Source organism: Anabas testudineus, chromosome 11 (genome assembly GCF_900324465.2).
Source record: "Anabas testudineus chromosome 11, fAnaTes1.2, whole genome shotgun sequence".
NCBI lineage: Eukaryota > Metazoa > Chordata > Actinopteri > Anabantiformes > Anabantidae > Anabas > Anabas testudineus.
The window spans coordinates 17,608,095-17,632,329 of record NC_046620.1 but is presented as its reverse complement, the minus strand read 5'-3'; the positions used below and the strand labels follow the sequence as shown (position 1 = coordinate 17,632,329).

At 39.3% G+C, this 24,235-nt stretch overlaps 1 protein-coding gene across 1 annotated transcript; it reads left to right on the top strand.

The window, feature by feature from the left end:
- The first annotated feature begins 231 nt into the window (after positions 1 to 231).
- On the top strand, positions 232 to 21,378 carry LOC113155016 (hippocalcin-like protein 4). Its single transcript, XM_026349472.1, has 4 exons — positions 232 to 396; positions 14,016 to 14,191; positions 15,191 to 15,406; positions 15,494 to 21,378. The coding sequence occupies exons 2-4, from the start codon at positions 14,030 to 14,032 to the stop codon at positions 15,689 to 15,691; spliced, it is 576 nt and encodes a 191-aa protein (XP_026205257.1). The 5' UTR covers positions 232 to 396; positions 14,016 to 14,029; the 3' UTR covers positions 15,692 to 21,378.
- Positions 21,379 to 24,235: the final 2,857 nt, after the last annotated feature.

The following is a 24,235-nucleotide window of genomic DNA, read 5'->3' as shown; positions in this document are numbered from 1 at the left end:
ATATATATGTATATCTATATATATTACAATATATTACAAATATTACAATCTTTTTTTTTGTACCCCCCCCTTTCTCTTTTTGCGCGCAGTCGCTCCAGAGGCGCGTGCGCGATTTTTTTCTTTGATTGACAAGCCGCTTCGCCGAATCAGAGAAAAGGGTCCGCCTCCGAGGAGCCGCCTGGTCGGTGGTGTTGGGAGCCGCAGCGCTCCATTCATCTTCACACACGCAGACAGACAGACAGACGGATAGAGAGACGAACAGAGCCAGGTGGACGCCGCGGTCACTTCACATGAGAGAGCAACTGTTTCGGAAAAAAAACAGTGTCTTGAGAAACAGAGAAGACTGTTTTGTTTCACCCCCTGTGAGGACCTTATTCTTCTTCCAAACATTACAGAGTAAGTAGAAGACATTTTTCTTTATTTGTTTACATTTGGAAACATTTGTTTACATTTTTCACCGTCATTTTAATGTGTACAAGTGTTGGTTCACAGCGTGTCAAATGTGCCGCTCCGTGCTAACTTAGGAGAAGGGGGAGAAAAAGTAACGTGAAGGTTGAACCGCGGGCATTTTCTGTTATTGTTTCTGGTCTTTCTGTTGTTTACAGTAGGAAAAGGGAACTGCATTTATGTGTCATGTCAGGGCAGTAATTACTCTCACCTGTCTACCGGAACAGCCTCACTCAAGTGACCAGCGTCAGTGTCTTGCTCAAGGACACTTAGGGCTGCACTTCAACCTGCGACAGTGCTCTGTGCTGTGCAGAAAAGAGGGACTTATTGGAGTCATTGGCTACGATGGCATATAAACACGCTCACACTGATGTGCTGGCGTATGTCGCATTTGGTGAGTCTGTGATAGAAAGCTCTATACATCTTGAATGGACGCATGCATTGCATCTGCATGCATGTGAGAGTGCTGCTTGTCAGTGTCCTTCATGCTCTGGGAGCAGTTAATGGACAAAATACCTGCGTATCGCACCGGTGAAAGTACATTGTTGCTCTCTGTTCTGCACATTTGGAGCATAAATAAGCATGCAATATGCCTCAAAATTGAATCAAATTGTATTCGGCTTGTCTCCCTGCACTTGAAGAATGCAAGTTGTAGGCTCCAAACGCCCCCTGGGTTGCCTTGTGTTGTACTAAATGTAACAGGTGAGTCATGAGTTTCTTTTGCTTGTTGGCTGCAAGTCTCTCAGTTTTGCCTTCAGTCATTTCTTGTTCACCTGTGTGATTAAAAAGAAAAGCAGAGGCAGGTTTAGTCCAGTGCTCTGGACCACACCGGGACCTGCACAATCAATACAACCAGCTTGTGTGAGCTTGTTCACATTATTGTTGCCCGTCATGCAGCATTTGCACCAAAGGGTCATATCTGATGACTCATTGCATCATAGCAACTGTGTATGTTTGTGTGTGTGTGTGTGTGTGTGTGTGTGTGTGTCTTCATGTTTGTTTGGGTCTATAGCTGATGTAGCGTACACTGGTTGTGTTTATGTGCTGTAAAAACTAAACTAACTAAAAGGACTTCTTGAAAATGAAAATACATAAACAAATGCATGACATCATAGTGGCAGTGACAACTCAGATAAAAACTAAATTGTTTTTGTGGGTCAGTCAAAAAAAAGTTAATAACGTGCTGTAGTAGTGGTATTGATTATAGCTTTGGCTCATGATTAAATAAAAATACATTTCTACAACCCACTTTCATTTTTCAGTCTGTATATAGTTTTCAAGAGTCAGCTTTGCATCCCTTGAGAAATCTATTACAGTCCCACATTCATTTCCAAAATAAATTCCAAACGCCCTACCTTTAATTGTTTTAAATAAATATAAAGAAAATGTTCAATTCAATTTTATTTGTAGAGCGCTTTTTACAATTGACATTGTCACAAAGCAGCTTTACACAACCAAAGAACAGTACATGAACAGTGAATGTGTATGAATCATGAAATGAGATTGTCCCTGATGAACAAGCCGAGGGCGACGGTGGCAAGGAAAAACTCCCTGAGAAGGCAACAGGAAGAAACCTTGAGAGGAACCAGACTCAACAGGGAACCCATCCTCATATCTTATTGTCTTTAAGTTAATGTGGAGTCCAGTTAGTTAATTGCAGGCAGACTTGTTCCATTCCTGGACTATCGAACGTTGAGTCGAGACCTCCGAGAAACAGCTGCCGACGTCTGCCGAGGCCAAGACCGACTTCATAGTATTGTGTGACCAACTCCAGTCTCCAAACGCATCCCATAGGGCAGACGGTGGATCCAGGCGACGAGATCTCCAGCCAGAAGTTGGGCATCAGGACGAGTCAGACAGGTCCAGAGGGCAAAGGGTGGAATGACGTGTAGCTCGACAGAGACAGGAAGAGGGAAATAGAGAGGTAGAGAAATAGAGAGATGGCAGTTAGTTTTATTCACAGTCGGATAAAGTTTGAGGTGAATGTATATGTAGAATAGTGCAGCAGGGACTCCGACAGGACTAATTATGACAGCCTAACTAAAAGGGTGGGCCAGAAGGAAACACAGACATGAGGGCTCCCTGGGATGTAGAGCAGCCGAACACTTCACCATCAACAAACCTGAGTGATCAGTGAGAGTTGGGAAGACAGCATCTAAACATACCAGTTCACCATAATGCTCTACGTCGATGAGTCCTTCCCAAATCTATTTACAAAATGCTTGACTAAATAAATAGGTTTTCAGCCTAGACTTAAACACTGAGACTGTGTCTGAGTCCCGAACGCTATTTGGAAGGCTATTCCATAACTTTGGGGCTTTGTAAGAAAAAGCTCTGCCCCCAGCTGTAGTTTTTATGATACGAGGTACTGACAGGCAGCCAGCATCCTTTGATCGAAGTAGGCGTGGTGGATCATAAGACACTAGCAGTTCACTTGGATACTGCGGCGCAAGACCATTTAATGCTTTAAATGTCAAAAGTAGTATTTTAAAATCAATGTGAAATTTCACAGGGAGCCATTGAAGTGTAGATAAGATAGGCGTGATGTGCTCATATCTTCTGGTTCTAGTGAGGACTCTCCCTGCTGCATTCTGAACTAACTGAAGCTTGTTTATGCACCTGGTTGAACAGCCAGACAGTAAGGCATTACAGTAGTCCAACCTAGAGGTGATGAAAGCATGGACTAATTTTTCTGCATCATTTAGTGACAAAATATTCCTTATTTTGGCAATATTTCTGAGGTGAAAAAAAAGCTGTCCTGGTGATATTATCTACATGAGCTTCAAATGAAAGACTGGAATCTAGAATCACATCAAGGTCTTTTACTGTTGCACTAGATGTAAGAGAAAGGCCATCCAGAGTTACGGCGTGATCTAAAAATGTTCACAGTTGAGGTTGGTGTTTGCATTAAAACACAAATATCTGAATGGGTTTGTTAGTTTAATGTCCATCCATATTAAAAGATGTGTCAGTTGCTTTGCATTTCCACTCACTGTTGAAGCTCATCTTTCATTTTTACTGTGCCAATGGATTGTGCCTCTGAATGACAAGAGTATATGTGGCCGATTTCTAGCTGCAGTGCTCTATGCTAAAACCAAATCATTTTAGTGATAATCCCAATAAAGAAGATGGAGCTTTCGCTAAACAGTTTTAGTGTTCTGTAATTAACCTGCTGCATCCTTTAATACTTATTATATAAACTTACTTACTATATATACTTACTTACTATATAAACACAAGCCCTTGATGCTCTGGTGTTTATTGTCTAGCTTTAGAGTTTCTGGAGCAATCCCCCACAGACAGATGAATAATTGTAGCATCTATGTTCTCGTCACCTAAAATGGTGATAACCAACAGGTTATTTGATTGCTTTGCTGTAAGCTGATTCCTGTGTCTTTTCAGTGATGTTGTTCACAGAACTGGCTCTGTGTTATTTAAAGAAGCTCAAGCTACAGTTACACAAAACAGATGACAAATCATTAGATGGGACAGCATATGATTATAACTACTTCCTCTACTCTGGAAAGACCTATTGATCCACATTCACTAGAGTACAATAATATCAGCTTGGAGCAACATGTTACGCTTCAATTTCCTGTCTGTGTGTGTTTTTTTTTTCTGGACCCTTCTTTTCTATTAGCAGCAGAAGATGAATAATACTATGACACCCACAAACTCCCACTCCTTTGTCTACCTCTTTCTTTCTCTGCTTTTGCATCACATCCATTTTATTGTGAGCCTACAGTCAGGTGTACTGTGCATCTGTCTCATGCATCATTGGCTCATTGTGTGTATGTTTATGTGTGTGTTTGTTTCTTGACTGATTCATTCATCTTTTTCTGTTACATGCTTTATTACTCACGGAGACAGATGTTGCAGTAAAAAAAAAACTCTGACACATGCCCCCAGCTCCTACCTGCTTAACAAAAAAGGAATGTTAAATTAAGAAGTCTGGCATCATTGGCAGTTGACTAATGAACCACCACAGCGATCAATGGATACCATTGACAGTGAGTGTTGTGTGTTAGTGTTATCAGTGGCTTGATGGATATAGTCTGGTGCCATGGAAAAGTAATGCACACTAGGAAGTCAGATCAGAATGAATAGGTATTAATTTGTTTTTAGTTAGAGTACTTTGACTCAGAATGAGATAAGTGCTTTAAAGAATAGTTTTGACAGCCTAAAAACCCACTGAGTCTGTGAATATTGTGACAGTAGTTAAGAGGTGTTAGTTTGATAATCTAAAATGATTCTAATTGAGTAATTAGCAACTTCCCTGAAAATGAGATGCCTATGATGCTGAATTGCATTTTCTGGTTAAAAAAATACAAATGCAAGAAATGTAATAAGAAAAATGAAATGTCAAAAGATCTTTTGATGACAGTAGCAAACTTCAAATGTTCAATTTTAAGGACATGTTGGAAAAAAGTGTACTTGCAGTGGCTATTCCTTGTTATTTATCTTAGGTTTGAAATTCTTCTAAATCTGTATTTGAACAGATTTTATTTTTGACAAATAATAAGAAATTTCAACAAATACAAATGAGATATGTGAAGTGCTGATTATTTATGTTTACTGCCTACAAGATGCAACATCTGGAAATGTAGTTAATGCTAGCAACTGAAAAATGGTCTGAACGGCGAAAGATTGTTCACACAAACTGTTTACATTGCCAGTGCATCAACTGTGCATGTGCTGAAAAAGTAAACTAGCGACTTGTTTCATACATAGAAGTTGTTGAATTATTCTAGAAGCACTGTTTTTCTGGTTGTGCAGTCAAATACCACAAACAAAGGAGCGCTTCTTCTCACTGTTGCTAACTTTAAGTATTGCCATCATGTTTTGTAGTGTGGAATGCGTCTGTGTACGCATCCGCAGCTGTATTAGGAATACAGGTGTGTGCACATCCATTGTCCTAGTATGGATCTGTCAGAGTGCAAACAGGCTTTTCCCCTCCACCCAACATCTGCTTTGTCTTTGCTTTAGGTTGCTGGCCCGTGAGTCAATCAGAGTGGCGTCTTCTGGAAGTTGTTACTAACATGAAACCTCTGCATGAGAGTAGTAGTAGACCAAACGCGTGTTTGTGTATTGACTCACAATACCCACCTGTGATGATGGTCTGTTATGATTGGTCTGATTTGCTACTCAAAATATTATGAATAAATGATCAGTCAGTATGAGAATCAGTCACAGAATGCTTTGTCCCTGTTTTGGAGGATTTCCACTAGAAGTGTCAGACATTACAAACTGTAGCTTAGAGATTAGAACTGTATTTTCAGCTTCTTTCAACTCCCTGAAATCTTCAAATTTCTGTACTAATCCATTACTTCAGATTTAACTTTTAACAGAACCCTCTTGGGAATTATCAAACCTTCACCAAAAGATAAGTAGAAATAAAATAAGTCAGGAATTTATGGAAAGTTCAATTACACTGTATAATGTGATTCAGGAAACCTTCTTAAGGCACTTTACTTAGCAAGGTAAGGACCTTATTGAAATAAAATGAAATCAAACACTCAGAATCCCTCCTTGAGCAACACTAGGTGACAGTAAAGAGAAGAAGAAGAAGAAGAAACAGAAGAAGAAGAAGAAACAGAAGAAGAAACAGAAGAAGAAACAGAAGACATAGAAGAAGAAGAAGAAGAAACAGAAGAAGAAGAAGAAGAAACAGAAGAAACAGAAACCTCCAACAGAACCAGACTCAGGTGGCTGTCTTTGGCAGAGAGAGAAAAGAACAGCAACAAGAAACAACAAACGAAACATAGGTCAAATTGATAGAGCCAATTTCAAATATTTAATAATTATAAATAATAATAATAAATATACATCATAAGGCTAGAGAGGAAGATGCACAACTACAAGGGAAAGACAGTACAACGTTAAAGTTGGCATATAAATATATGGAGAGTTAGAGTGATTAGAGGAGAGCAGTCGTATGTCTGTAACAGCATAGCTCACATCCTTTTTATACAGAAACTGTGCTGCATTACAGTGTGCAGCTCTTTGCAGCCTGTTTACACAGAGCTTGCCCTGAAGATACTCCAGTGTTTATTTTACAGAGGTATCAGCACCCCAGTAATACTGTAGATGTCCAACATGATGTATAACATGCACTTTGGATATGCAGCGTTTTAAAACATTACAGGTGGATGAACCTTGATGTGCTTTTGCTAGTTTTCACAATTAAGACGTGTTGAATGTAGCTGTAGTTGACATAGTGATATACTATACTTGATTATACGAGTTTGAATCATGTCATAAAGGTAGTTTGTGTCTGTAAGTGTATGTGGGAGAGTCTACCAGGAAAAACAACTGCAGTACAAAGTTAGTCTCACAATAAAATGTCACCAAATTTCACGTTTCCTACCCCCAGCATCCAATTCTGCCTTGCGTCTTTTATACAGATTCTTGAGTAAACCACCCTGATAGGTGAAATGTGTCCATATCCCAAATTATAATAGAAAGTGTGTGTGTTCAAAGTGTGACTGTGGATCTACCAGAGGGAGAATGGAAAGTATGAATTTGGACTTTGAATATACTACACAATAAACACACTGCTACTGTATGTGTGTGCAGGTGTGTGTGCGCGTGTGTGTGCTTATGGGACATGGGTTTATTTGATCTAGGGACTGTTTTTGTGTGGTGCTGAAACACCTGAGCCTAACAACCAAACAACTGTGCATTGGGGCTAATGTAAAAACGATAAGTGTGTTTTTGTCCACATAAGTGTGTGTGTGTGTGTGTGTGTGTGAGTGAGTGAGTGAGTGAATTTTATGTTTCTATCCTACAATGTTATTAGTTGGGCCTAAATTTAAAAGTGTTACTGAAATATTATTAGTCACTTTTTACAAGGCTTTGTAGGATAGATGGGGTGTGGACGGAAACAGTAGCCAACAATTAGTGCAGTACACAGACATGAGTCACTCAGACCTCAGCAAACACCTACTGTAACAATTGCGGCAATAAAAATACAGAGGAGAATAAATAATATTTTGCATATATGGGAGACTCATAAGAGTACACACACGGCAGTTTTGTCCCCTGTGTTTCTCCCCAGGCTTAGACATGCTGCCTCTTAAATTAGAGGTTGAACTACACTGAGGTGAACTGCGTTTCTATAGTGATGCCTCTTTTCTGTTCCAGTCACCTGAAAGATGTATGTAGATGAAATAATATGGACATCATAGTGATAGGATGCAACACCTCAACTCCATCACATAATTTCACAAGTCTGTTAGTATTTACATAACCATTCATATTGAGTCCATATTAACAAGGCTTTCACAGTACATGGAGACCAGGACCATATGGGCAGTCTGGATTTAAGCACGTATTAGTGATATTTTCCTACATTACCACAACGTCTGGATTTTCCACTGCAATGACAGTGAGATAAGATGTAATACTACTTTCAATACTATGAGTTAGAGCTTGGCAGTGTGATTGCAACCAATGACATGTTATTGCCATTAAGCAGTGGTACTAATTGATTTGCATGTAATATTACCTACAAGACCACCGAGACTAGACTAGGTGACAAGATGCAAGTCTGGTTGTGTCTTGCTACTACTCAGGGGTAGGTGAAGTGGTACAGTAACAACAGCAAAGGAAGATATGCCTCTTAGATCTGTCACTTCACTTCACAGCTGGAGACTCAGCAGCAGTAAGTTTGTTGTCATTGTTTTTCTGAAACCCCCAAAATTTTGATTCTTTTCTATAATTGTAATATATCGTAATTCATTATTCAAACATTAATCTACTGAAATCGACTTTGAGTTAAGCATATCTACATTAAGTAGATTTGCATGTCATGTCAAACATTCAAATGTGAATTAATTATAAACTGTGATAAGATGTGTCTTTTAAAAAAACACCTTGGAAGTCAACTTGTCACTGGATATTTTCAGGTATACAGGCTTGTACCTGTAACTTTTTGTCAAAGAAACGAATATCATCTAAATTGTTCCTCTTTTGCACTGATGATTCAACATGGAAATACAGGGGAAATAGTCAAATTGCTGTTCATCACAATGCTATATTGTAGAGGAACCTTCACATGTGTAAAACTTGTTTCTTCCACCTTTACTTTGTAAAATCTCTACACACACAGTGTGATCAATCATACAAATACAACACAATTAATTTATTATTGGTCAGTACAGCTTCTGTTTTGTCCATATTAGAGCTGTAATTAATCAGACAACAGACAACCAGTGTCTATTGTTCACAAAATAAAATCCAATCAAACCCAGGGTCTCATGTGGGATGATGAGACGCTGGCAAATACTAAGATTTTCAATTATATCTTCCCATCATTTGTATATCAGCAAGCCAGTTGGTCAGATCCAGTTGGAAGGGAGACTGTTGTGATTGGCCAAAAGTAGCATCATCTCCTGCCTGACTGCTGTTTGGCGGTGAGCCAGGCAACTGTTGTCAACATGATATATTTTTCTCTTTCACTTTTGATGGTTTGTTGAGCTGCTATTCAGAGTGTAGTTTATCATTCACTTATCAATAAACTGGTCACCTCTGATCAGAAATTTCCATCTTTGTGTACTTCATTTTTGTTATTTCTCTTGGTAACACACAAATGCACACTTCATTGTGAGAGCTGGTATTGGACTGGTATCCCATTGATTGTTCCTCATTCCACTCATTGCTGCTACAGTCTGTTGTACTTTTTCCATTCTGACAAAGGTTATTGGCATTACATACACATACCCCATCCACAAACACACACAAAGGAAATTACTACTCTTTGTGAGGCCTGGCTTTCCATTTTTGCTGTCTTTCCAACTCAATTACAGCTTTTGCCAGCTACTCATTTTCAGTCATGGGGATACCAACATGTTTTTCCCCTGGGCTGTGTTCAGTGACAGAGTGCATGAGCCTCATAATGATGACAGGGTAGGCCCACTGCTTTATAACCTTGCTTTTGTCCTAGCTGTGAGAAAGGTGAATGTTTTAGTTTAATTTAATAATTTAAGTTAGATGCATCAAATGTGAACATTATTACAACTGATCGGGCATTTAAACATTTTTAACTAGTTTATCCAGTCAGCTAGATTGGGCTGGCAGAAACACACACACACACACACACACACACACACACACACACACACACACACACACACACACACACACACACACACAGTGACACAAAGTCTCCGACACAGTTGCAACTTAGATGAAACTTGGTGTTTACTATCAATCAGACAGCTGGAATGAACATGCGTCAAGGCCCCTTTCAGACTCCATAAGGCACATGTCTTTCTGTATTGAACGCCTATTGAGACAATTTTCTACAAGCTCTGTTTATCTGCCTGCCGCCTCCGATCTCTCTCCATCTTTCTGTCTTCATCTCCTTCCACTCCCTGTCTCAACCCTGTTTGTCTTCTCCCTGCTAGGTGTGAATTCAAATTGAGTCATCCTCTTGTTTTAATTTTTTTAGTTTTTTTTCTACATCCTCTCTCCCACTGTGATAGAATATTTCATGGTTGTCCCTGGTTAAATGTCGGCATGTTTGTGTGTTTATGAGCGACCGTGTGCTTAGGCCTCTGCTGCCTGTTGACGTGAACAAACTGTCAAAGACGTCAATGTGCACGGCAACAGCATGTTGCCAGGCCAATTGATCCGTTCAGAGGGCTCTGCAGAGCAGGCATTCAGAGCTGTATGTTTGAGGGAAATTGGAACATTGGGTAAGTAAAGCTGTTACTTGTGTGTGTTAGCTTCAGAGAGAGTGATTTTGAATGAACAAGGGCGATTACATTGGGTTTTTATGGTGTTAAGGTTTTACCTAACAAAGTTTTGTATTTTTGGGTTAAATCTGTAGACAGGTGAGATTTCACTTTGATATCCAGTTTCCAAAGGAGTCTGGAGATGTTAGTTTGATGATGTTGTCTGGAGGAGATTTCAATCTAAATTATATTATCTGGAGGAGCAGGTTGACCAAGATTATAGCCTCTGGATAACCAGATGAAATAATCTGAACTGATAAACTCCAAATTATGTCAACTGGAGGATTTTTTCCGCTGGATGTTATGGAATTAATATAGGGATACATATACAATACATTTATTTATATATATTTATTCAACACTAGCAATTCTGTGACACATCAGAAAATAATCAGTGATATTCAGTAAAATGATATCTGGAAATTAAGAAAATTGTCTTTTTTAATTATTTAAAGTACATTTTTCAGATAATATAAATTATTTATTATCATTACACATATTTTGACTAGATTCAGACTAGACTAGAAAGAAAGTCACAGAAACAACTCAAATTTGGGCATCAGATCAAATTGTGCCAAGTCGTGCAAACTCGTTGTCTGTAAACAGCAACATAGTGGATTGCTTTCCAAAAAGACTTTTCAGGAAACTTACCCAGTCATCAACTAGTATGATCAACTTCTGAAAACATAAGAGACATATTAGGATTGACCAACTTATTTTATGTAAACATGGAAACATTTCAGTGCTGTGTGCCCATATGCAACACTACCTCATCTCATATTCCATTACGCTGTAAAGGTACTTACAAGTAAGCACAAGGGGTGGCTGTGGCTCAATAGGTAGAGCAGTTGACTGCCAATCACAGGATTGGTGGTTCGATTCCCGGCTGCCACGTGACATGCCAAAGTGTCCTTGGGCAAGATACTGAACCCCTAGTTGCCCCCGGTGAGTCAGGTCAGCCATCGGTGTGTGCTTGTGTGTGTGAATGGGTGAATGAGAAGCAGTGTAAAGTGCTTTGAGTACCAACTAGGTAGAAAAGCGCTATATAAGTGCAGACCATTTACCATTTGCTCATACTCACCATTTTTGGCAACTAAAAGGAAGATTCCTCCTTAGATTCACCTTAAACAGCCCTAGTTTTAGCCTTTCCCTTCTTTGTTTTTCACAGCTTTTTGCTACACACTCATACCATACTTTAACAAATATATGCACATGTATACGATATATATATATATATGTAAGCTCTCACATAACCTTCTCCAATGCAGCTAAAATGAAAAAAGATAAGAGAAGTCTGTAATCTCTATTCCTGTATGTGTATTTAATTGATTCCCCCGAAATGTAACTTGTCTGCTCTGTAAGGCAGCTTAATTCAAGAAAAAGAAACAGCTAGGGTCATTCTACAATAGATTTCTGCCTCAGTAAGATGAGCGAGCAGACACCTGAGCACCTGACTGGAATGATTACAAAGCACCTTGCCCAGCATGAACAGTGTTTATTTTGATTCTTTAGAGAGGATAAGTTTCCAGTGCGTTTGCTTGCCTGGCTTGTGACGCGTCTCGCTGCTTATACAGGAAACTCTGTTATCTGCTACATTTACGTCCCTAACAGTGGGATAAAATCTCATCTGCCTCAGTCGGTAGCAAGAAACAACATTACAGATCTTTGGATTGTGTGTGTACGCACCCCCAGAAGGGTACAAGCCAAAGATACTCACCACATGTTGGTGCCCTTGCTGTGTGTATCTTTGTTGAGACAGTCAATGATCTACAGAGCTGCCTGCATGGACACTGCTACTGAATTAGAAATACATTTTCTAAATATCTGCAGCCTGAAGCACATAGTTGTATAAATTCAATAATAACATTTTATTGATGCCCTTGGGGAAAATATTGTTGGACATGTTCAGTCCCTCATATGGGGTTTCCATGTCTTGTCCAAGAACACCTTAACCCGCACCCAAGAAGAACCAGGAATCGAACACCTCACTCTGGGGTTTGTAGATGACCACTCTACCAACTGAGCTACAACCATCCCTTTATTAATCCAATTACACTACTTAGTGATGCTCTTTCAAATTGACCTTCATCCGTGCCAGAAAATGGTGCTACAGATGTCTTTTGTCCCAACATGAAACATCTTATCTGATCAACAATGCCTCCAGCATCTGTCTGCATCCATCCTCTAGTGGTTAACCTTGTGAAACTGTGTGTGCATGCAAACTCTTGTTTAATTAGGTAAACTTGACTCACCTTGAATTAATTGACCTTTGCCACTGTCCAATGTAAATACAGATACCTTTGTGGAAACAACAGTTGCTCTTTTGTGACTGGCACATGTTGGATTCTATTAAAAATTATGCTATAAGTGGAAGTTACTGTATTTTCTGGGAGTAACATAAAAAAGAAGTTTATATTATACAGGACTGCAGTGAACAGACAAACACCCAGCTGACCCATTGAAGCTTCAAATGTTTGATTGCACCAACTGAAAGGTTTGGTGTGTATTTTACTTTGCCTTTACATTTTTTCCTGAACAGCACAGTTTATTTAAAAAGAGAGAAACATCGTTTTTTTATGTTTCCTCTTGATAAGATCACAGGTGACCTTTTCCAAACACATTAATAATAAAATGGCCTGTCTCCCATACATATCCTTTACTGCTCTTCCTCTATGTTCTTGGCTCCCCTGCAGTGGCTGCAACTTTTCACGGGAAGTCTAAAACATTTGCACTGTTTGCAGTGACTTGGGGTTTTGTTGCCTCTTTCTACATGACTCACTCGCCATAAAACAGGATACAGGATGATATTTCCGCTACCAAACTGTCCTCACACTCTCTCCATATTTTGGAGGGGGATCAGTGGCCACTTGGCTAAACTGGCATCCACTGTGCCCTGGTGTGAAAGCTGTCAGACAGGGTCGTGGGTCAGAGATTGCATCATGAAGACACACCTGTGGTCTTCAGCCTTGTGAATATTGTGTGTGGTGAGGATGCCAGGCTATGGGCCATTTTATGGTCAAAATAGAAGCAGTGCTATCAGTGGCATTATGCACCTAAAGTGATGGAAGTAGAATCACTATAGAACTGGAAAGATCTTTTCTAGCATGGACATTTAGTCCCATACTGCAGGTGTTTTTATTGTTTTTTCAGTTTGTTCATGTTGTAGTTGAAATGACCTGTGTTTGATATGACAAGCCATTTAGTCCTGTATTGATTTTTAATTTAGAAAAATGGAAATGTGCATGTTGTTCCTTTGCCTAATATAACATATGGAGATACAACTTTAAGAGGCTTTTTGCAGTTTACAACAGCTAACCGCTTTAATGGTAAAGTCTTAGACTTAGCTCTATATCTGCCACTACTAGGTAAATTTAATCAGCAACTATTTTGACACGTTTCAATCATTAACTATATAAGTATTTTATAAAAAACAAGTTCTCAAATGTGAGAATTAACTTCTATTTTTAGTCTTCTATTATAATAAACTATGTTTTTATTGTTATGTCTTCTGTTTTATTTGTTGTAGTTGAAATTATCTGTTTTACATGTATCAAGTTATTAAGTCCATTATTTTAAGTGTAGCAATTAATACAGTACCACTCAGCTTGTTAAGATGAAATTGAATGTACATTTCAACACATAAGACAGTTTTCCTGCACATGAAGGTAATTTCTTGTGTGTATCCGTCCTCAGAGATCAGAGCTGTGGAAACAACCTAGAGGCATTAGTGCTGTTGCTGTTGTTTGTGTAGCACCTCCTCACCTTCGTGTTCACACAGTCTCTTTCTCCCCCCCCCCCACCCCCCCCCCCCCTGCCACCCAACCACCCAAGAGAGGTGAAACGTCATGGGGAAGCACAACAGCAAGCTAGCTCCGGAGGTCCTGGATGACCTGACCAAGAACACAGAGTTCAATGAGGCTGAACTCAAGCAGTGGTACAAAGGCTTTCTCAAGGACTGTCCCTCTGGCATTCTCAACCTGGAGGAGTTTCAGCAGCTCTACGTTAAGGTGAGGGTGAGGTGCAAGGCTGGAGGCAGCCATGGCAAGAGACATGAGGGACATGAACTCAATATACAATTTTTAGTAGTGTCTTTTCAACTGGATTAAGAAATTAAAATTATGATAATTTTTTCTTGAACTATACAAATAGAAAGAAGTTTCCTTTTAAATGTATCTTTATAGGTTTTCACATTTACGTGGAAAGCTTGTGTAACAGTGGCTGACTAATCGTCCTATGTTAGTGGGCACAGAGAAGAGGCGGAGCCTAGAATAATGTGAACATCTCTGCAGCTGCCTGAAACCTGACAGATCAGATTTGCATGTCTAAAGCTCATTTATACACATTCACAGTAGTTCAAAAATACTAATAGTAGTTCATTTAGGAAACAACAAATCCAGCAATGCCAGCAGAAATACAAAACCAAGCCATTTTTATCATAAGTTATATGATTCTAAAATGAATTTTTTTCCAATGAAATGGGGTGTTAGTATTTAACTAACCCCCTAAAACTTCTAAGTAATAGAAGGGGTGGCTGTGGCTACCCCATTTCAGGGGTGGCTCAATAGGTAGAGCAGTTGACTGCCAATCACAGGATTGGTGGTTCGATTCCCGGCTGCCACGTGACATGCCAAAGTGTCCTTGGGGCAAGATACTGAACCCCTAGTTGCCCCTGGTGAGTCAGGTCAGCTGCATAGCAGCTCTGCCATCGGTGTGTGAATGTGTGTGTGCTTGTGTGTGTGAATGGGTGAATGAGAAGCAGTGTAAAGCGCTTTGAGTACCAACTAGGTAGAAAAGCGCTATATAAGTGCAGACCATTTACCATTTAATAAACATGGCAGTTAAAAAGTACAATAATTGATCCCCTAAAAATAATTAGCTACTATTAAAGAATAGTATAAATAAGTATAAATTTAAATTCAAAATTAAAGACTTTGTTAAATAATCTGAATATTACAGTTTAAATGCACAATTCCCCTTTTAATGTTGCCTTGTTTGTCACTCCCCAGTTTTTCCCATATGGTGATGCCTCCAAGTTCGCCCAGCATGCATTTCGAACGTTTGACAAAAACGGTGACGGCACCATCGACTTCAGGGAGTTTATCTGTGCCCTGTCCATTACCTCCAGGGGCAGCTTCGAGCAGAAACTCAATTGGGCTTTCAACATGTATGATCTGGATGGAGATGGAAAGATCACCCGTATGGAGATGCTGGAGATCATCGAGGTGTGTGTTTGATTTTTTTTTCTTTAGCAATCAGATTGTGATCCCTATGTTAAAGACAAAACATTTTTCCTTTTTTGCCCCATGCAGGCCATATACAAGATGGTCGGCACAGTGATCATGATGCGCATGAATGAGGACGGGCTGACCCCCCAACAGCGTGTGGACAAAATCTTCTCCAAGATGGACAAGGACCACAACGATGAGATCACCCTGGAAGAATTTAAAGAGGCTGCCAAGTCTGACCCCTCCATCGTCTTACTGCTGCAGTGTGACATGCAGAAGTAGAAAGGGACGGGTGAAGATGTGGAGGGAGGGGCTTTTGCGATGGGGAGTGAGTTGAACTGAAACATGAGAAGTAAGGGTGAGTGTTCAGAGAGGCAGGTGAAGGAAGGGAGGAATGCAGTTGAGGGGAGAGGAGCAGAGAGGTAGGGAGGCCTTTTTCCCCTTTTTTTGAGGCAGTGATGACTGGAAATGAGCCATGTTGGAAACACACTTGATATTTGATTGATGCCATTCTTTTCTTCCTGCCCATCCCGCTGTGCAGTACACTCTAGTAGCACTTCTGATTCAGTCTTGATGTGTGTCTTTACAAATTCAATCTGATAACCTGTGAAAATCCCTCCCGCTCCTTTTGGCAAAGGCCTAAGAAATATAGTCAAGATTTACGGAAGAAAATATGTAGAAGTGTCACTCACATTTTCACACTGTCACTTTAGGTGCGTAGCATGTGAGATTACAAAGCTGCAGGGTGACATGAGTGCAGAAGTCAGCAATCTATTAGAACGCCTACACACTCTTCCTATTATACACACATTTTCATGTTTTTCACCTTAAAAGATGCACACAGGTCATTTCCAACTGAAGCTAAGATAATATTTTATTTCAGGAGTCACAAAGAAAGGTTCACTACACTGATTCACTTTTTTAAAATATTTTTTTTTCTCCTATCTGTGTGAATGAATAATTTGACATTTTATAAAGTATACTTATTTGCTCACTTTTTGAGAGTTGATGATAAGTTTAACATAAAGCTGTAGTCAGGACAGATGTATTTTAACTTAAAGCTAGCTGTTTTCAGTCTTTATGCTAAGTTTCAAAAATCCTGCCTAGCTTGTGCTTTTAAAGCAGCTGCAGGTGCTGATGATAGTGAAAAGGTTAACTTTGTAAAAACTGGTAAAACTGCAGCTTGCTACATTTACATGTCAGATAATAAGATGTAATAAACCCCAAAACGTCTGAATATCCTATAATGTTTTCTCAGGTGCAAGTAATTTCTGGCATCCAATCTACCAGGTAAAACACACCCAGTGTTCAGATGCTGTGCACCATGGGATAGTGAGAAAAAAGGAATGGCATTAAACCAAACTAAGGGCCTGTTGTTTGGTCCATATGGTCCAACTAAGGTGACAAGAGAGAAACTAATGTTCTGCTGATAGAGAATAATGTAAATGAAGCAATCCGTAAAGTGTGAGTTTGAGTGTGAGAAAAAATGAGGGCGTGTCAGGAGCAAAATACATCGTTCCCAGGTCAAACCCAGATCAGACTGCCCCCTCTGTGTGTTTTTGTGTGTGCAGTTGCATTCATTAGTCCCTCAATGTCTAAAGCCACAACCACTTATACAGCACTTAAAGAGAGATTACTGATTACAGCGATTACAGCACAGTGTCCACATGCTTTACACTCGAAGATGGTGTTGAGGCAGGCAGATAACCGCCTACCGCAGCATGGTGAAGCATACTGATGTGCTGTTCTATGAGTGAGGCTGCACCTAAAGCTTATCCACATATGCTTACAAAAACTTCTCAAAAGGATTCTTGTGTTTAAAAGGACATGTCTTTTCTCTTTATTAAGATAAAACCTTGTCCTCGACTTAACATATTCTCGACAATCAGCTTGTCATGGGTAAACCACCATATGTATAATTTTTATCTTCAAATTGCTTCAAGTGCTGACAAAGGTTCTTGTGTACAGATACTGTTGAAAATGGGCACAATCTTTCTGTCTGTGCTGTTTCAGTCCATTTGTCAGTGCATTGCCGTCTGTCAACTTTGTGGTTGTCAGAGGCACAACAGTGAGGACATCAGATTGTGGCTTTAAAGTCTTTAAAAAGTTGATTTCAAATGTATTTAGTATCCATAACTAGATAAGTTACTATCAATATATATATATATGTTCAACCAGTTGAAACTTTTATAGTAGCAATGTAAGCCTTCTAATTAGTGAGCCGCAATGTAATTTGATAACAATACCATAACTCATTCTTATTGTTGTTGTTGTTGTTGTTATATGAAACGTGGTCAAAGAAAAGCAAGTGTTGCAACAGAAACTAGAAGAATGTGGAGCGAGCATAATCAGGACAATAATTGCAGCCTGTATGACAGAAACGGTATTTCTCAGAAAGGCCAAACCTGCCTCCGTGATTCACTGTTGAAAAGCCAAAATAGCCATCTCTTCTCTTCCTCTGCTGTCGTCCTGCTCTGACCCTCAACCCCTTTTTTGTCTTCTTCCTCCATAAATGTCAGAGAGGAAGCACTTTGATAATAGGTGGAGGGAGAGGAACTTTGCTGAACTGAGCTCGGATCAAAAATCAATGCGAAAAAGAGCAAAAGGTTGAAGAGGAAGCTTGGTGTGTGCTCACCTGTTTGCAAATGTGAATGAAAGTAGATAAATGGTGTAATGCTACATGTGCATTAGACTGAAAAGAATAATTAATAATTCTGTGTATTCAAGTGGTTCAGCTTAAAAAAGGGGAGCAAGTGCTTAGCAACTGAATTTCACTTTCTTTTAACATATATCACATTTCTGTGAGCTAAGGAATTGTTAGCTTAGCAAACACTGAAATCAGGAGAAAACAAATAGGATATTAAATTTTTTGAACACACAAACTGAACAAGCATCATATAAACATGTCAATTACTGGTTTAGCGGTGAGTTTTTACTCTTTGGACAGAATCAAGCTAGCTAACTCTTTGATGCAGAAGCTAAGCAAAAACATCTCCTGGCTGTACTGTAGCTTGAGAGTGGCATCAGTTTCTTCTAACTCTGAACGAGAAAGTGAATTAGAATATATCATCATATTTGTCATAAACTGTTATTATCAATATTTGTTATTGTTGCGTCAAACTTGAAAGCTGTTATTTAGTGAAGTGAATACACCCAGTATTCACTAGGCCAGGTTATTGCACTTTTTCATGTGGATCTTTTAAGGATTTCCAGCTTTGTCAATTTTGATGTAAAACATTTGACTTCTCTCGCATCAGTGAATCAGTTCATCTCCTCCTTCTCAACTAATGAATGAACTAAAGAACGAGCCTCACTATGTGCGATAGTGTAATGATAAAACGACATGTACATTATAATACGACTGTAATCGTATTTCTGAATATTAACAAATATAATATGTAAATGTAAATGTACCTTTAGCTTAGACCTAATTTCATATGATACAGCTGTGTGTGTGTGTGTGTGTGTGTGTGTGTGTGTGTGTGTGTGTGTGTGTGTGTGTGTGTGTGTGTGTGTGTGTGTGTGTTCAAGAGTGATGGTGTGTGCCTGAACTGTGAATGCCTGTGAAAGCTCAGTGTGTGTGACACTTTTGCGCGTGTTCATATGTTTTGTATTTGTATCATTTGTGTAACAAGAGATGCCTCAGTCTAGTTACATTTGTAAAAATTTTATTGTAAACCCCTACACCAAGTATTATTGCCCATACCTACACTTGCTTTTGTGGTCTGCTGGTGTACAGTATGTACTGTCTCCAATATGGGGTGTGCAGTTTTTTTTTTTTTGCTTTTGCCTGTTGTTGCAATTCTATAAGTAACACTCATATATAGAGGTTAGGTTTCACTAAATAGCGTAGCTTACAGGTCAGTACTTAGCTGGGCGAAGGGTCTTCCTGACATGAAGGTTGTTGGCAGGGGAAGTCTGAGAGATGAGGAGAACAGTATCAGTGATGAAACACCTGTTCTATGTCACAGTGTCACCCTGTGGATGGATGTATAAATGTCACACCTCACAGCAACTCAAATGTACAGCCGCTCTTTGTTTATTATGTACTGAACATGCCCAGCGATCAAAGCTAGCACCATTATATGATGCAAACAGCTTGATCAGGCTATATTCAGCCTTACAAGCTTGTTTGTCTTCAAAGAAATATATAAAGATGAAGGTGGTTGAGAAAGTCTTGCCCAGATCAACCTGTGTTATACAGTACATTAGATTTTCTTGAATGATTCATTATCATAACATTTTGGCATGTTAAAGTGCTTATATGAAAGTAAAAAAAAATGTTAATGTCAAGATACAACACGATTCAACGTCTGTCAAATGTATAAATATAAAGCGCCCCTAATAGCATTTTTCCACCTCATGTTACCATCTAAACTCAACTTGATGCATTTTTGGTTTCAGAGACTTTGTTTTCAACTGCAAATGACTCTGGTTGCTCAAAGATGATAAAGTGACAAAGCAGTGTTTGTCATGTCGCTTCTCGGTATAACCTCAGCTCATTTGGAACTGCAAAAGAGATCATACCAAAAAAGCACCAGGTAGTATCTCCAACTTTTGTCCACTGGAAAACCAAAAACGGCATCTTTTATCCCCCAGTGCTGCAACTCTCCTCATCTCAATAGAGCTTTTTAGCTTATTGTTTTGGTTTTAAAGCACACAGATCCCTGCTCATCAACCTCAATTCCAGCAACAAGACCCAAAAAAAGGCTCAGATAAACTGTACCAAACCGCAAACAAATAAGCAACTAATTTTCACATTACAGAACATTTTTGTAGATTAGTTGATAAATTCTCGTCAAATTGCACGTGTCATGTGTGCCATTCTTCACAACATTCATTCATCAGAGGGAGGTGTCAGGGACAATTTTGCTATACATCCATAAAATGTATTCCATTCCTAAAGGGAGATAATAACAGGTGATTTTCTGTCTAAATATCTTCTTCTGATTTACAGTTTAGACATCAGCTATGTTGAAGCCTTTTTTGCTTCACCATGTTTACAGAAGTGCGTAAAGGTTTGTTTTGTGTTGCAATTGCTCAAAGTCTTTAACAGAAGTTGTCATGCTGGAGGAGAGAAGACAACATTCTGGCATGTTGGTGCTTGTGTTGGGATATTGTGAGATCCATTTTCAGTACGACCCCTGAGGCATGTTGGTCTTTGAGGCAGACTATTATTGTGTAGTCTTAACCTGGCATAACAAGGAAACATAGAGATGTGAATGGGTTGCGAGAGCGGCGATTAAGATCAGTTCCTCCAAAATACAAGCTTTCTAAATAGTTCTAAGTACAGTACATCCACCCCATGTGTGTTTTGTTGCCTCCTGTTTAGATTCACTTTATTTGTCAGAGGTTAAGTTAATCATCCTATTTAGCATTGGGCAGTATGCGGTAAAACTGTTTGAATTGAACAGATTGGCTTCTCAATGGGTTGCCCTCCGCCCTCCTTCTCCTCTACTGATTAGATTCTGTCCATCCTAATTAGCACCGGTTGAGAGCGATAGTGCCGCTTACTTCCCCCCTTAAGACTACAGACACATATGGTATTCCTTTTGGTTGTTTTGATTTGATTTTTACATTCACAATTTACGCAACATGCAAATCAAAATCCCACCGACAAATAAACTTTGAAAATTGTACGTCCCAAAGATGTGATTGTGTTGTGTTAGAAAATATACAGTGGTGGAGTAACATGAAGTGATGCCATATTGATCACATGTGACGCTCTGAACAGACGCACTGAGTTGTGGGACATGAATATAAAGATGGATGCTGTAATTTCTTTTGACAGGGAATCATTTGTGTTGAGTTGTGCAATATAATTCTATTCTGCCACATTTCTCAATGATGTTCATGTAAATGTCTCTTTGTCCCTTCAGATGATTTTGCTTTTTTTCATTTGTTTTCAATATTGTTAGGCTTCCTAGAACAAAGTTGATTCATTTTGTTACATAGAATAAAACTCATAGATGTCATGAGTGAGTGTTGTTGTCGCCTTGCTGTGACCAATATGTTTCCTCCATTAGCATCTTCACACATATAAACACACTCGCTCACGGATACACAACAAGTGAGCCAGGGGAATGAGTCACCGTCTAGCAATGATGTCACACTGCTGCAGTGATGTCACCATTTATGCTGTTCTCATGGTAACCAAGCTGAGGCCACGAGGTGGGAAGGTGAGTACATAAACATACGCGAAACAAACTCGCACCTTCAATACACTACTACACAGTGATGCAAATACACACAGCTCATAATCCACAGAGACATGTAATGACTGCGGAAATTCATTTTGCCTGTGGTGCCTGTGGACACTTGTTTACTCAGCTGGACAGCAATCAAGAAATAATTGAACACAATGAAATGACTCGTGAAGGCTGAGCTTTGACTTTATGAATAGATAGAAGCATTTACTTTAAACATGTCCTGTAGGAAACAGAAATAAACACATTGTTAAGCTGGTTAGAATCCACAAAATAGCACTCCATTTCACTTCAGATACCACTGAATGTGTATTCTTTGGGTTTAAAATTTATGGACATCAATAGAACCACTTACATTTTATGAATATATATATATATCTTTGTTGCAGTTCATTCTTTTGTTTAAGTTGTGTTGACCATACCCCCCTACCCCCCTTTTTTTCTTTTTTTTTTTTTTTTTTTTTTTTTTCCATTGCCTCTTCTCTAGCTGTCCATCACGGATCAATGTGAATCTATTCTAAGCACCGCTCTATCAGGCTTCAATGGCAGTGGAAAACCAAACACCACAAATGCCCATACAGAGTTTAAGCAGCAGAGAAAACAGTGAATCACACAGCAGCAATAGAGGTCATGGTACAAAGGTGCAATTTGCAGAGCAGCCACATGATGGGGCTGTAATCTCAGTCACACTCAACTAACCAACAGATCCATGTTCTGACATCAGGTCAGTGACATTTAAGCTGTAAAGGTCTTGCAATAAAACATTTAAAGGTCAGCTGTTCAGTTTCTTTACAACATTTTAGTGTCTGGGTTAAAAGCAAAATGCAGCACAACAAACAAGTGGGAAAGAGGTTGACCGATACTCAACAACAAAACAACACATTAACCCACACAGAGTCACCACCACACAGACCAATGACCAGTCTTGATGGCCACAGCTCCTAAGCAACCTCCTCTCATATTGTTCATGCCCCCCACACAACTCCTGCAAAGAGTGGAGGAGCAAAGAGTAATGAATGAGGATAGAAGAAAAGTCCACCTCCTATTAGTGCTATGGCTACGCACTGCTACAGCCCTCACTAATCACAGCGAGTTTATTAGAATCACAGAGAGCCTTCAGTTGAAGAAATTAAATGAGTCATTATTACAAGGTATACATTCAATATACATTTACTTTCATAGGTCATAAACTAGTTAGAATTATAATTGTTTATTAATTTAATTAAAGGTATATTCATCATTAATTCATTCGACCAAGCAAATAATCCCTGCATGATATGGAGGTCATCTCCCCCAAGCTGTGATATTTGCTAATAAATTATTGATTGAAAAACAAGCTGTTTTTTTCATCTATCACAAACACTTTACACTAATTTTCCAAATGTGTTTGAATTCTTTCAGTGTGTGCTCCAGCCCCCAATGAAGCTTTTTTAGCCCATGATCAGATGTCACTGCCTGTGCCACACAAGTGACCTGAATGCAATGTTTAGATGTTCAGATGTCAAGTTGAAACATTCCAGTTAGTGAAGCTGGGTAAATATCATATGTAATGTAGAGATAGTTAACAGGTTAGTTAGTGTGTTTGCGTGTTGTGTTCATTCACAGCGACCTCTAGATGGTTGATTTGGAATAACTTCTGTTGCCCTAGGTAACAGGAGCCGACTGTTGCTGGCTGAGAGGTGGGGGAGCAGAAACACTGAGAATGTGTACATTATACAAGGTGACATTAAGAAATAAAATGGAAAATTATGATGAAAAAGTGACATAAAAGAAATGTGTCACTGGGAAATGATATTGTAAAATAATACTGAATTGTAAATGTCCCCAGTGACAGTGACACTGGCTTTTATTAAGCATGAATGTTTTTTCCTTGGATTAAAAAACATCAATGAGTTTGTAAAACCATCTCTGTTTTAACATGACACCAAACCACAGAGGTACCTGGCTGTTGTAAGCCTCGACACTGTGCTGTATTCAACACGCATGAGGAAGAACACTGATGGCCCTGTGTTTAGCTCACTGCACAACCTTGGTTTTAAATGAAGGTTACATCCATTATCTGCTACCTTCAGGCTAAATTCTCAGTCCATCGCCCTCTGACTCACTCTCTTCCTCACTGATCATAGAGTGAGTGTAGATAAAGTTTTTCTTTTTTGAAACTTTATCTACACCAAACACTGAAATGAAAACAAATTCTGCATGAGGTGAGCTTATTTCATTTCTAACAATGTGTGTTTGCTTGGGATCAGTAAAAAAATGTGTTTGTATTCCTTTTTTTATTTCTTCCACTTCCTAACACTATTTAGCAAAAGCACCTCTTCCCATCTCCCAAATTAAACATTTTCATTTGCATCTAGATTAAATGGCTCATCATGATGGCTATTTTTGCTGTGTACTTACTGTGAGCTTGAACGTCCCATGAGCCTCTTGGGCACTGTCGGCAGGGGACAGTCGGGAAGGGAGGGTGGCGGTGCTTGCTGTATTAGGAAGCAGGGCTGTGATTGGCCAGAGGGAGGACAGAGGGGAGTGAACGAAGTCAGGGAGCTAAGAGAGTGAGTGAATGGGGCAGAGAAGGGGAGGGAGGGAGAGGGGGCACTGAGTGGGGAAAGGGAGACAGAGA

Coding starts and splice junctions, on each gene's coding strand:
- LOC113155016 (XM_026349472.1), top strand. CDS start 14,030: ATGGGGAAGCACAACAGCAAGCTAGCTCCGGAGGTCCTGGATGACCTG. Junction 14,192..15,190: donor TTCAGCAGCTCTACGTTAAG/GTGAGGGTGAGG, acceptor GTCACTCCCCAG/TTTTTCCCATATGGTGATGC. Junction 15,407..15,493: donor AGATGCTGGAGATCATCGAG/GTGTGTGTTTGA, acceptor TGCCCCATGCAG/GCCATATACAAGATGGTCGG.